We start from the raw sequence: 13,044 nt of genomic DNA on the forward strand, positions 1-13,044 counted from the left end.
AAGTTTGTTTGACAACTGATGACTGATAAACTCAAGTTGAATAACTACTGCGGAAGGTCCTCAGATCAGGAATGTTTTCTCTCAGGTCAAAGAGTTGGCTGTTCAGAAGGAAATTGGCTAAGCCTAATTTGGTCTGGAATTGCAACATGCTTGTGAAATGTTACAACTGGTGATAAATAGCAACTTATGATTGGAAAGAGTAGAGATACTTACACAATGTGTCCTTGCTTTCATTAAGGAAAAATACTTAAAACATTTTCTTACACCCAATCCAGCAAATTCATTTGAAGGATTGCTGCTATCTTTAACTTTAACTGCTATCTTTGCAAGCAAATTTGATTGCTCTTGTTAAAAAATAAGTAACAGTTCTCAACCAAAATGAAATCATCAGCCAAAGTTGTATTTTCTGATAGGCAGAGGCCAGCTGTCACTATACCAGCTGGGGGATTCTGGAAGTTGTGAATCAAAATGTTTTCAAATTCAAGGGATAAGTCCATCAATGTTTTACCACTTTTACTTCTTTATTTATTTATTTATTTATTTATTATTTAAACTTATATGCCGCCACTCCCCTGGGGCTCGGAACGGCTTACAAGAATAGTTAAATCTAACAAAATTTAAACAAATTTAAAAGCAGTTTAAAACAATTTAAAAACAACAATATCAAACATTAAAAGCCTGTCGAAACAGGTATGTCTTACATGCCCTGCGGAAAGCTGATAAGTCCCGCAAGGCATGGACTTCAGGTGGCAGAGTATTCCAGAGTGATGGTGCCACTGCTGTGAAGGCTCTGCGTCTGGTTGCTATTAGACGCAAGGTCTTGACACTGGGGACTTCCAATAGATCTTGGTCCTCAGAACGGAGGGATCTCTGGGGTTGGTAGGGGGTGAGGCGGTCCCTCAGGTACATCGGCCCCAGACCATGCAAGGCCTTAAAGGTGAGTACCATCACTTTGAAAGTGATCCAGTGCTCAATTGGTAACCAATGCAGCTGTAGTAAGATTGGTGTTATGTGGCATCTCATCGGAATTCCCGCAAGAAGCCGAGCAGCTGCATTTTGTACCAACTTGAGCTTCCGGATCACCAACAGAGGAAGGCCAATGTAGAGGGCATTACAGTAGTCCAGTCTTGAGATGACCGTGGCCTGGATCACCGTAGCTAGGTCATCCCTGGACAGGTAGGGGGCCAGCTGTCTGGCCTGCCGCAGATGAAAGAAAGCGGTTCTGCTAACGGCGGAGACCTGGGCCTCCATCGTCAGCAGAGGGTCCAAAAGGACTCCCAGACTCTTTACCAATGATGATGGGCATAGCGCTTCGCCATCCAGGGTAGGCAGCTGGATGTCTCCACTGCCCAGTCGACCCAGCCATAGGATCTCCGTCTTTGCTGGATTCACCCTCAACCTGCTGGCACGCAGCCATCCAGTAATGGCCTCGAGGGACTGATGGAAATAATCGGGTACAGAGTCCGGTTGGCCTTCCATCTTCAGCACCAGCTGAGTGTCATCGGCATACTGATAACACTCAAGCCCAAAACCTCGAACCAGCTGAGCAAGTGGTCGCATATAAATGTTAAATAACAGAGGGGAGAGAATGGCCCCCTGAGGAACCCCACAAGATAGAGGGGACCTCTCAGAGACCAGGCCTCCCCTCTCCACTCGCTGTCCATGGTTGTGAGGAAAGGAGGACAGCCAGTTTAAAGCTGTCCCCTGACTCCAGCAACAGCAAGGCGGTGGGTCAAAAGATTGTGGTCGACTGTGTCAAATGCTGCTGTGAGATCCAATAACACAAGCAGCGTTGACCTGCCCTGGTCAAGCTGGCATCGAAGGTGATCCGTGATGGAGACCAGCACAGTCTCTGTCCCGTGCCCTGTACGGAAGCCGGACTGGAAGGGATCTAGTCCGGCTGTGTCGTCTAGGAATTGCTGCAACTGCTCTGCTGCTGCCCTCTCAATTACCTTGCCCAGGAATGAGAGATTCGAAACTGGGTGGTAACTGGAGGGAACCGAACAATCTAAGTCTGGTTTCTTCAGCAGGGGAGAGACCACCGCCTCTAGATACTCTTCACAAGGTTTTTTTCTTGGAGCATTTAAAAATCAGTTGGTCAGTGTGTTAACTGAAAAAATACAAAGCACAAAGTGGATTGGTTGGGATACGCCCGGGGTGCTAGCTGAGTCTGGGAGTTTTGGTAACAGTTACATGCTTAGGTTTTCTGTGCAGGAGCTTGCCAAGACACGTTAGTATATTTTCTGCTTCTGGGCTGCTGGAAGGAGATCTTTCACATGGACACCTAAGGACCATTTGAATCTCTCAAAGGACATTGTGTGAGTCGATGCAGCTGTTCACATGACTGTATATATGTTGCTCTGCATAACAAAGAGTAAACACCTTATTCTTTACTGATCATCTGTGTGGCATATCTTTTCTCTAGCAAGACAGTGTGTGGATTGGTAAAGATGTGAACTACATGTGATTTTTATTCCGCCACAGGTTATAGGACCAGTTTCATGCCCAGTTCTACATCAGTGCCAGTGTCACTGCAAAAATTATTTTGAAAAGACTGTAGTAAAAAAAAAAATCCTGAAGCTGTGTGTTTTATAAGAGGACCCAGGAAAGGTGGAGGTGAATCTCGCTGCCTTTCCAATGGCAAGATTGAATCCCAGTAACTACTCTGTTTGGAGATTGAGAATTGTTACCTAAGGAGAGAATCCTTATGGGAGTGCACAGTTTTGTACATATATATCTACTGGATGTGTTTCAGAAGGTGTGTTTCAGAATGTCTATAAACTAGCTGCCAACCTTTTTCCCACTACTCCTCAACCCCCCCCCCCCCCCAATAACATTGAAAATTGTATTTTAACTGCATTTTTCTGGGCAGGTTTCATCAGATTAATGAAATATCCGTGATCCAAAGAAGATTCTGCATGCATGTAGTACCAAAAACTTTTTTTCCATAATTCTGATACTGAGATACAATATCCCACCAATAGAAGCAATATGCTGTAGGAGGGCATATGAAAGGGACTTCTCAACTGTTGCGTCCAAACTGTGGAATGCCCTCCCCTTGGAAATGCAATTGGCACCAAGTTTAGTTTCTTTCCAATTTGGCATTCTCAAGTTTTCTTAGTTATGTGAAAAGATTGGAATATAATATATGCAGTTTCTATTGAGGACTGAGAAAAGTCAGCCAACCATGTAATTTAAGTCTTCGATATAAATAGTATTCCCAGAGGCATGACAATTTACTATGAATGCATTTGAATGGGGAAGACTTTCCTATGTATACAGGAATATCTCGCTAATATGGTTGGTTAGGTTTCAGACCACTACTTGAAAACAAATATTTCCTTAAAGTGAACCACATCCTTTTTTTCACTTGTCAATGTATATAAAGGCCTAATGTTTACACAATCCTTTATTAAGTGTGAAATAGTGCATTAAAAAGGCACAAAAGTAAAAAAAAAATCCAGAACATGAAAGTGAGATGCAAAATACACTAATGTTGGACATCCTCAGAGGTTGTGAGGTCTGTAGCAAAATGGCACTGCGTTGTATAATTAAAAAAAAACCTCTTACTATATCAGTAAAGCATTCTACAGCAAAGCACTTTAAAACAAGATACACCTGTATGCTATGATTATATCTCTGGACTTCAAATAGTCATATAATTGCATTTGCTTTGGCAGATGAACAACTAAATGGCTCTCTCAAGAGACGTGAGCATTTCTGCTAGTGGGCTTAGCAATGCCAGGACACAACATGAAAGAGTCTAGATATCCAAACATATAAATGATGGGAAATTCTTACCCTGGTGTGAATAAACTTGCCCATCCTGTGATGAATTTAGGATCCCTGGAGAAGAGCAGGATGGCAAATAAGCAGAAAAGAACAAATACCGCCTGTTCAGCAAACCTGTAGCAAATGAAAGTGCAATGAACCATCACAACCAAGGAATTGTATTTTTACACTCAGTCTTGCATAAGCATAAGTTCAGCTAGAAGGAGCAGAGGCCCAGAAAGATGAGTTAAGCTGAAATGGCTGTAATGTGCGAAAGAAAATTAATTATTCAACATAAAACACAGAAACAGCCTCATATTTTCTCCTAAAGGAAAAATACAAGGCAAAGAAATCATTTTGTCAATATGTACATATGAGAGACAAAAATATAATGTTGGAAGAATTAGAGGTATAAATTGCTGAGGTATTTTACCCTTTATTGAAAGAGAAGAAGTAAATATTTCCTTGCATATTGGACAGAAAAATATAAAACTACATGAAAACCGATTACAGAAAAGTGTGAAATCATTTTAATTAAAATTTCAGTGGGTTGTTATAGGTTTATTGGGCTATATGGTCATATTCTAGAAGCATTCTCTCCTGATGTTTTTCCTGCATCTATGGCAGACATCCTCAGAGGTTGTGAGGTCTGTGGGAAACTAGGAAAAGTAGGTTTATATATCTGTGGAAAGTCCAGGGCGGGAGAAAGAACTCTTGTCTGTTGGAGATAGATGTGAATGTTTCAATTGGCCACCATGATTAGCATTTGATGGCCTGTCAGTTTTTAGGTGTGGCTTGTTCGTACCTGATGGAATCCTTTGTTGAGAGGTGATTGGCTGTCCCTGATTGTTTCCTGTTAGGAGTTACCCTATGTTTGAGTTTTTTTATTGTTATAATTTAAGATTTTTTTTAATACTGGTAGCCAGATTTTGTTCATTTTCATGGTGTCTTCCTTTCTGTTGAAATTGCCCACATGCTTATGGATTTCAATGGCTTCTCTGTGTAGTCTGACATGGTGGTTGTTAGAGTGGTCCAGCATTTCTGTGTTCTGAAATAATACGCTGTGTCCAGGTTGGTTCATCAGGTGCTCTGCTATGGCTGACTTCTCTGGCTGAAGTAGTCTGCAGTGCCTTTCATGTTCCTTGATTCGTGTTTGGGCAATGCTGCATTTGGTGGTCCCTATGTAAACTTGTCCACAGCTGCACGGTATATGGTAATATTTCAGTATATGTTATGCAAAAAACAGGATGTGAAAGCTATCCTATAAGCAACCAGGAGTGGTAATTCACATTTTAAATACATCATAACCTCTGCACTATTTATAGAACCATAGAATCATAAAGCTGGAAGAGACCCTGTAGGACATCCAGTCCAACCCCCTGCCAAGAAATAGGAAAACCATATTCACAGCACCCCTGACAGATGGCCATCCCGCCTCTGTTTTAAAGCCTCCAAAGAAGGAGCCTCCACCACACTATGGGGTAGAGAGTTCCACTGCTGAACAGCTTTCACAGTGAGGAAGATCTTCCTTATGTTCAGGTAGAATCTCCTTTCCTGTAGTTTGGAGCCATGGTTCCACATTCTAGTCTACAGGGCAGCAGAAAACAAGCTTGCTCCCTCCTCCCTATGACTTCTCACATATTTTTGCATATTTACTTATTTACTTATTTTAGAAACCCATACTCAAATATCAGAACTGGACAGTTGTTTTTACCTTCATATTTCTTATTATTTGTTTATTTACAGTCCATGCAGTTCTCAGAGGGCTGAAGTAGCAAAACAACTGGCCCTTGGATCAGTTGAAGTTGTTGAGCCTGTTATTACTAAATGCTTAGAAGCAAAATTGTTGAATTATACCTTACATTATCTATCTTGTAAAGACTAGAAGCTCCTCATTAGATTTAAGGAAGGAGAGATACAAAAACCATTTGGAAGAAATCTGGAGTAGCTAATCAAATTGGAAGCAGCTGACTTAATGGACTTTCTATGCTGTTAGAATGAGAAAGAAGCCTTTGATTTTTCCAATGACACTTTGCAGGTTGCTGGTGTATAATAGCTTGAAGAGCCCATTTCATAACCTTTGAAGTCTTTGTAAAGCATTTTTCAGGTTCTATTGTATTGTTTAGTTTTGCACTGTTAAGACCCAGTACGTGTAAAAAAAATCATCAGATAAAAAAATAATAACAAAACCAGAGCACAATGAAGGTATTTTTAAAGATTACATCTCCATAAAACTGCCAACTTATCACTGGTAGAATTCTAGATATTGAAGCTAAAAAAGAAACTTTTCCAAGTTCTGAATAAAATAAGGAAAACCTAGAACTGAGGTGAGCAATATAAACAATTTTCAATGAAATAATATCCTAAAAGGCTTAATTTGTTTTTGCACTTCCATCTACCAATTAAATAAGAGTAAATCAAGGCATAGATTTCATTTGAACTACTCCAGAGAATAGCTGTACAGAATGCAAGGATCTTAAGTATACAGGCAGTCCCCAAGTTACAAACAAGATAGGATCTGTAGGTTTGTTCTTAAGATGAATTTGTATGTAAATTGGAACAGATACAATTCAAGTGTAAAAATGTTGGCTTGTTGTGGAAACAAGGATTGATGGTAAGGCTTTGGTTGAGACACCTTGATAACTCTTTCAAGAATGAATTTCTCTCCTGAGGGGTAGAAGGCATGATCTTCAAGTTTGCAGACAACACCAAATTGGAAGGGATAACTTAGCTAATACCCCAGAAGACAGGAGCAGAATTCAAAATGACCTTAACAAATTAGAGTGATGGGCCAAAGCTAACAAAATGAAGTTCAACAGTGTCAGATGCAAGATACTCCACTTACGCAGAAAAAATGAAATGCAAAGATACAGAATGGGGGCACCTGGCTTGACAGCAGTATGTGTAAAAACGATCTTGGAGTCCTCTCGGACAACAAGTTAGATATGAGCCAACAATGTCATGTTGCTGTTGTTCTTTATTCGTTAGTCACTTCTGACTCTTCGTGATCCATAGACCAGCCCATGCCAGAGCTTCCTGTCAGCTGTCACCACTCCCAACTCCTTCAGAGTCAAACCAGTCACTTCAAGGATATCATCCATCCATCTTGCCCTTGATCGGCCCCTCTTCCTTTTTCCTTCCATTTTCCACAGCATCACTGTTTTCTCTAAGCTTCCCTGTCTTCTCATTATGTGGCCAAAGTACTTCAACTTTGCCTCTAATATCCTTCCCTCCAGTGAGCAGTCGGGCTTTATTTCCTGAAAGATGAACAGGTTGGATCTTCTGGCAGTCCAAGGCACTCTCAGAATTTTCCTCCAACACAACAGTTCAAAAGCATCTATCTTCCTTTGCTCGGCCTTCCCTATGGTCCAGCTCTCACATCCGTAGGTGACTATGGGGAATGTCATTGCTTTAACTATGCAGATCTTCGTTGCCAGTGTGATGTCTCTACTCTTCACTATTTTATGGATATTGGTCATCACTCTCCTCCAAAGAAGTAAATGTCTTCTGATTTCCTGGCTGCAACAATATCATGTGGTGGCAAAAATAGCCAATGGGATTTTGGCCTGCATAAATAGGAGTATTGTGTCTAAAGCCAGGGTCTAAAGCCAAAGTCATGCTACCCCTCTATTCTGCCTTGGTCAAACCACAGCTGGAATATTGTGTCCAGTTCTGGGCACCGCAGTTTAAGGGAGATGTTGACAAGCTGGAATTTGTCAAGAGAAGGGCGACTAAAATGATCAAGAATATGAAAAACAAGCCCTATGAGGAGCAGCTTAAATAGTTGTGCATGTTTAGCCTGAAGAAGAGAAAACTGAAAGGAAACATGATGTCTATATATAAATATATGAGGGGAAGTCATAGGGAGGGAGCAACTGCTGTGCTAGAGATTAGGACATGGAACAATGGCTTCAGACTACAGGAAAGGAGATTCCACTTGAACATTAGGAAGAACTTCCTAACTGTAAGAGTTGTTCAGCAGTGGAACTCTCTTCCCAGAAGAGTGGTGGAGGCTGCTTCTTTGGAGGTTTTAAAACAGAGATTGGATGGCCATCTGTCAGGGGTGCTTTGAATGCGATTTTCCTGCTTCTTGGCAGGGGGTTGGACTGGATGGCCCATGAGATCTCTTCCAACACTATGATTTTATGATTTCTCTCATTTCCTGTTGTCTCACCCCTATGCTTAACTATGAGTCATTTGTAAGTCTGATGTTTGCAACTTGGGGATCGCCTGTACCTGCTTTTCTTCAGGAATCTTTTCAGGATCTATTTTCTTCTGTAATACAATGAGATTTCTAAAATCTGTTACAATTTTAGGCGTGCCTTAAAGTACCTATGTGAACACACCAGTAGAAACATGATTGCATTGATACTGCCCATATCATAGTTCTTTACTGCTAGCAGGTAGTCCCTTATGACATGAGTTCCAATTAATCATTTGGGCCACAGAGTTGTGCATCTGTTTGTAGTCTGTCTGTGTGATTTTCTTGCTGCAGCTGAGGATATGATCAATGGTTTCATCATCTTCCTTGCAGAGACTCCATTTTAGGTCATCAGCTGATTTATTTAAAATTATTATTATTTGGGGTAAAAATATATTTTTGCCATCCAGTTACAGAACCTCAAAAATGGTAGGAATTCCCTTCAAAATCCTTAGATGTCATTCTGGAGCATTTTGTAACAAAAAAGGTTTTTGAGTTAAGGACAAAATTGTCCCCATGGGCCCCATGCAGCCTTCAGGCCACACTTTGTTTCCGCCTCTCTACTCTTGCACCCCTCATAAAATTCCTCAGATATGGCAGTGTAGAAGGGGCTAAAGGAAGAATCAGCCAGTGTGTGTCTTCAGCAGTTCCGACGCTGATGTATATTCTCAAATATAGCTTCTCAAATATAAAAACAAAATTGCCCAGCTGCTGAAGGTGCATCTTAAAGAGTTCATCTGACTACATATGGAAGTTAATGGGATGAAACTGAATAATTTATGACATCAAACCCGGATGGTTTCTTGTGCAGAACTCTTCTAGCTCCTGTACTCATTACATGAATGATTATTCATGAAGTCTTCAGCACATCACTTATTTGTGGATCATTCATGAGTAGACCGTACTATACATTTTCAAAATTCAGTGGACTGACTAATTACATAATTAGCTTCTTCCTTGCTTAAATAATTTGGGAGAGGTAATTAAACTACATGTCATCTACTTCAGGTTCACTCTGAAATTCACTCAACTACGGTTTTAGTTGTTATCAGTCTCCAAGTCAATTTTGACTTAAGATGACCCTATGAATGAGAGACCTCCAAGTCTAGAGATCTATATTTTCCCCTATACATAAGCATTGGCCTACTATTTGCTAACTGATTCAATCAGTCAACTCTAATAGACTAAAAACTGTGTTTAGGCTTCTGTAGCAAGGATCCTTTTGATAGAAATTTCCTTATGCAAACATTCTCATTTTGGGGTTCAATTTACCACTGCAATAAGCTGAGTTGTGCAGAATTCTGCAATAACCATTGCTCATGAGGTTTCACATTCTCAAGTGGGACATAAGTGTTGTTCATTCTTCCAATCTAACTCTTATTTCACTGTGCATTTTCTCTTACTCAATGGAACAATAAGTAAGCATATTGACAGATAATACAATAAATTATACAGCATTCAGAAAAAGGATGGTATAGTGTAACACTACACAACTGATTTACACTACACAACTGAGATGTAGGATGTTGGCATAAAAGATTCCTTTCCCCAGGCCTATGTCTAAAAAACTAAAAAGGGAGGTAAGAAATGTATAGGAAACATTACTTTTTTCAGATTACAATTACATAGGGGATTTTACCAGTTGACATTCAAGATGTAACTTTTTCATGTGCAGAATTTTCATATCCTAAGGCATAGATGGACAACCTATAGTTCCCAGCTGACTCTACAATGTCTTGTGACAGTGTAAAATTTAATTTTATTGCCTAAAGGGTGATTAGTAAAGGTAAAGGTTCCCTCTGACATTAAGCCTAGTCGTGTCCGACTCTGGGTGGTGGTGCTCATTTCCATTTTTAAGCTGAAGAGCCGGCGTTGTCTGTAGACACCTTCAAGGTCATGTGACAAGCATGACTGCCTGGAGCACTGTTACATTCCCACAGAAGCGGTACCTATTGATCTACTCACATTTGCATGTTTTCAAACTGCTAGGTTGGCAGAAGCTGAGGCTAACAGCAGAAACTCACTCCACTCCCCAGACTTGATCTGCCAACTTACGTCAGTTCAGCAGCTAAGCAGTTTGACCCACAGTGCCACCAGGGCCCCCCAAAGGATGATTACTGTTCACATAATGCAGAATGAAAGCAGTCACATATGTCATTCAGGCTGCCAATTCTCACATATCATACTGTGAAATGTGAAGCACTTGACATGTAACACATGTGTCAATCAACCAGTCCCTCTGGCATGTTGTACACTGGAGATCATACTCTGATTATTTCCCCCACCCACCCCAGTATTTTACCCTACTAACTTTTTATTCTTGCAACTTACTTTATGGGTCCCAGTTTCTGATAATCCTCTGTTATCACTGCTCTGGCTCTGGCTTCTGCATCAGCTCTGATTTCTGATTTCTTCTTTCTGCAGCCTCTTGACAACATGGGAAGAAGATTCTTTTTTAAATGCTTACTTCAGACATTATCAAATTCACAGACTTCTCAGCTAAACACCATTGGCTCATTCTTGATTATATATTTTTTAATATTGACACAAATGTGAACTTATCAGTGAATTAATGCCATTGTTTTTATAGAACACTCGAATATCTATTTCTCGGATGTTCTTGACAGCTGTAGCTTTTATTTTCTGTTTTTTGTGTGGTTTTAAAAGAGGTTGGATTTGTTTTTGTTTTGCTTTATTCTTACAATGAAGGAAAGCATAGACTTGGGGCCACATATAAACCACAAATTTCACTGTTTTGTTTCCCTAGCACCTCGTAGATTTCAAAATTTTAACAATTTGGCTGACTTTAAGTTAATATTTCAACTGAAAGTGGAGTCAAATGCTCACAAACCACTAGGAAATTTGTTTATTTATCTCACTCAATAACAAAAGGACAAAGATTGCAGGACGAGCTATTAAAAGGGGAGGCGGGCAAAGCATGAAGGAAACCATGCAAACACTTTACTGCAAAGGAAATACAGTACGTCCCTTGTATCCATGGGGAATATATTCCTGACTTCACTGCTGAAACAGGAAACCATGGATAAGAGCAAGCCATATTGAAATGTATGATTTGCACCAGTATCCTTCCATCAGAAGATACATGGAGCCTTGCTGGAAGACTTAAAAATTTCTAGAGAGGAATTTTTTCTAGGAATTTGCCAGGTCTTCTAGCAAGAAACATATCACAGAATTTCCTGGAAGACAAAGAAAATTCCTTTACATTACATTTTATGTCAGATTTGGGTAAATGGAAACCTTTGGTACAAGGGTCATACTGTAGTCACAACTTGGCCTGAATACTGAGAATAATGGTACAGCTTGTCCAAAAAGGAAACTCTGAAGGAGAATGTTTTTAAAACTCAGATTTGGAAATTGAAGGGCATGCTTTAAAAAAAATAGAGCTATTCTACACATTTCTTCATATCTATTTTTTAAATGATATGTTTTATGAAGCTTGGTGGCAATTTGCCTTAAATAGCTACCATTTCTTGCAAAAGAGGATCTTTCAACACCGAAGGAGATAACTGGTATGAGTCATGTCTTATTAGAGGCATACAAATAGGTAAGTATTTTGTATATCACGGGCTGGCCCATGACATTTGTCTGCCTGAATTAGAACAGCAAACATTCCATGCATCAAATCAAAACAACTAGTACTCCAAATTTGCCAACTTATTCTGGCACAAGGAAGAAGACCCCATAAACCCCTCTTTCCATTCCTAGCAACTAAATCCAATCCTAACATACAAAATACAGACCCAATTTCATCTATCTCCCTCACTCTTTTTAATAAATATTCCTGATCCATTCCTAATTTAAACTTACTGCAAAATCCCCCCAAAAGGCAATATATTTCATATTGCCATATTAAAAACTGGAGGTCCTATAACTTAAAAAGTAGGAAATGGAATATCTCACATCCAGGTAAAAAGAAATGGTCCCATACAACCATTAAAGATACATGAGCCTCTCTAGTTTTCATTCTGGCAACTATCTGCATGACACAATTTGCTTCTTGGTTTTTCTAGTATGAAGCACACAAGCCACACACAAGAGATATTATCACAAATACAAACCAGTCAAAAGTAAATAATTGAAAAATAGAAGTGTGCTAATATTATTCTAGCAATCCAATAGTTCTTGGGAAAGCACTTTACAGATTGTAGATGCAAGACAAATGTTTACTAAATTCATAATAAGCATCAGTTTATTATGAATTTAGTATTCATAATAGACCATAATAGACCTCACAACCTCTCAGGATGCCTGCCATAGCTGCAGGTGAAACATCAGGAGAAAATGCTTCTAGAACATGGCCATACAGCCTGAAAAACCTACAACAACATCAGCTTCTTGTGAAGATAGAATTCTGCAAATAGATTGCCATCATTGAAAATCTCCAAGAATTAGCACCCACATCCATATATCTACATATTATGACCCTCTTAGCAGTAGTTTGGCAAAAGTTGACACAGAAATGGAATTGCAAAAGGTCTAAAATTATGTGAATGTATACTAGGAGTAAGTCCAACTTCTTGTGAAGCTAAAGGGTGTGGACCTGCAATCCTATGAGTAATTATCTAAACTCAAGAGATTTACTTTGGAGTAGACCAGTGGTTCTCAACCTGTGGTTCCCCAGATGTTTTGGCCTTCAAACTCCCAGAAATCCTAAAAGTTGGTAAACTGGCTGGGATTTCTGGGAGTTGTACGCCAAAACCTCCGGGGATCCACTGGCTAGAACCACTGGCGTAGACATGGATAACATTTCACTGTTAGAAACTCGATCACCTCAGTTTTGGTACCTAATTCCAGGGCTATTGCTTCAATGCTGGTTGGGGATTCTAGGATTTTTATTCCAGACAAGTAACTTTCTAAACTTTTGCTCACTGTGAGTAACCCTCTTTTATCCCATCCAAAAAAATTAATTCCATTCTCTTGGCATTTTATAGAAAAAGATATAAAAGCCTATGCTGTGGGAGAAAGATCAAAGTCTATACAGGAGTGATTCATCCTGTCTTCTGCAGTTAATTCATCACCTTCATGAATCCTCTTTAGAGACAGACAACATC

The 13,044-nt window shown here is 39.8% G+C and overlaps 1 protein-coding gene across 1 annotated transcript in view; it reads right to left on the bottom strand.

Moving 5' to 3' along the window:
- Positions 1 to 13,044, bottom strand: part of SLC13A3 (solute carrier family 13 member 3) — a 56,356-nt gene that overhangs the window by 9,479 nt on the left and 33,833 nt on the right. Inside the window, exons 7-8 of the mRNA XM_060772173.2 lie at positions 10,304 to 10,399; positions 3,802 to 3,906 (exon numbers count right to left, since the gene is read on the bottom strand). Of these exons, the coding sequence (XP_060628156.2) occupies positions 3,802 to 3,906; positions 10,304 to 10,399 (201 nt within the window). The remainder of the gene's footprint in view (positions 1 to 3,801; positions 3,907 to 10,303; positions 10,400 to 13,044) is intronic.

This window comes from Anolis sagrei, chromosome 4 (assembly GCF_037176765.1).
Source record: "Anolis sagrei isolate rAnoSag1 chromosome 4, rAnoSag1.mat, whole genome shotgun sequence".
Taxonomy (NCBI): Eukaryota; Metazoa; Chordata; class Lepidosauria; order Squamata; family Dactyloidae; genus Anolis; species Anolis sagrei.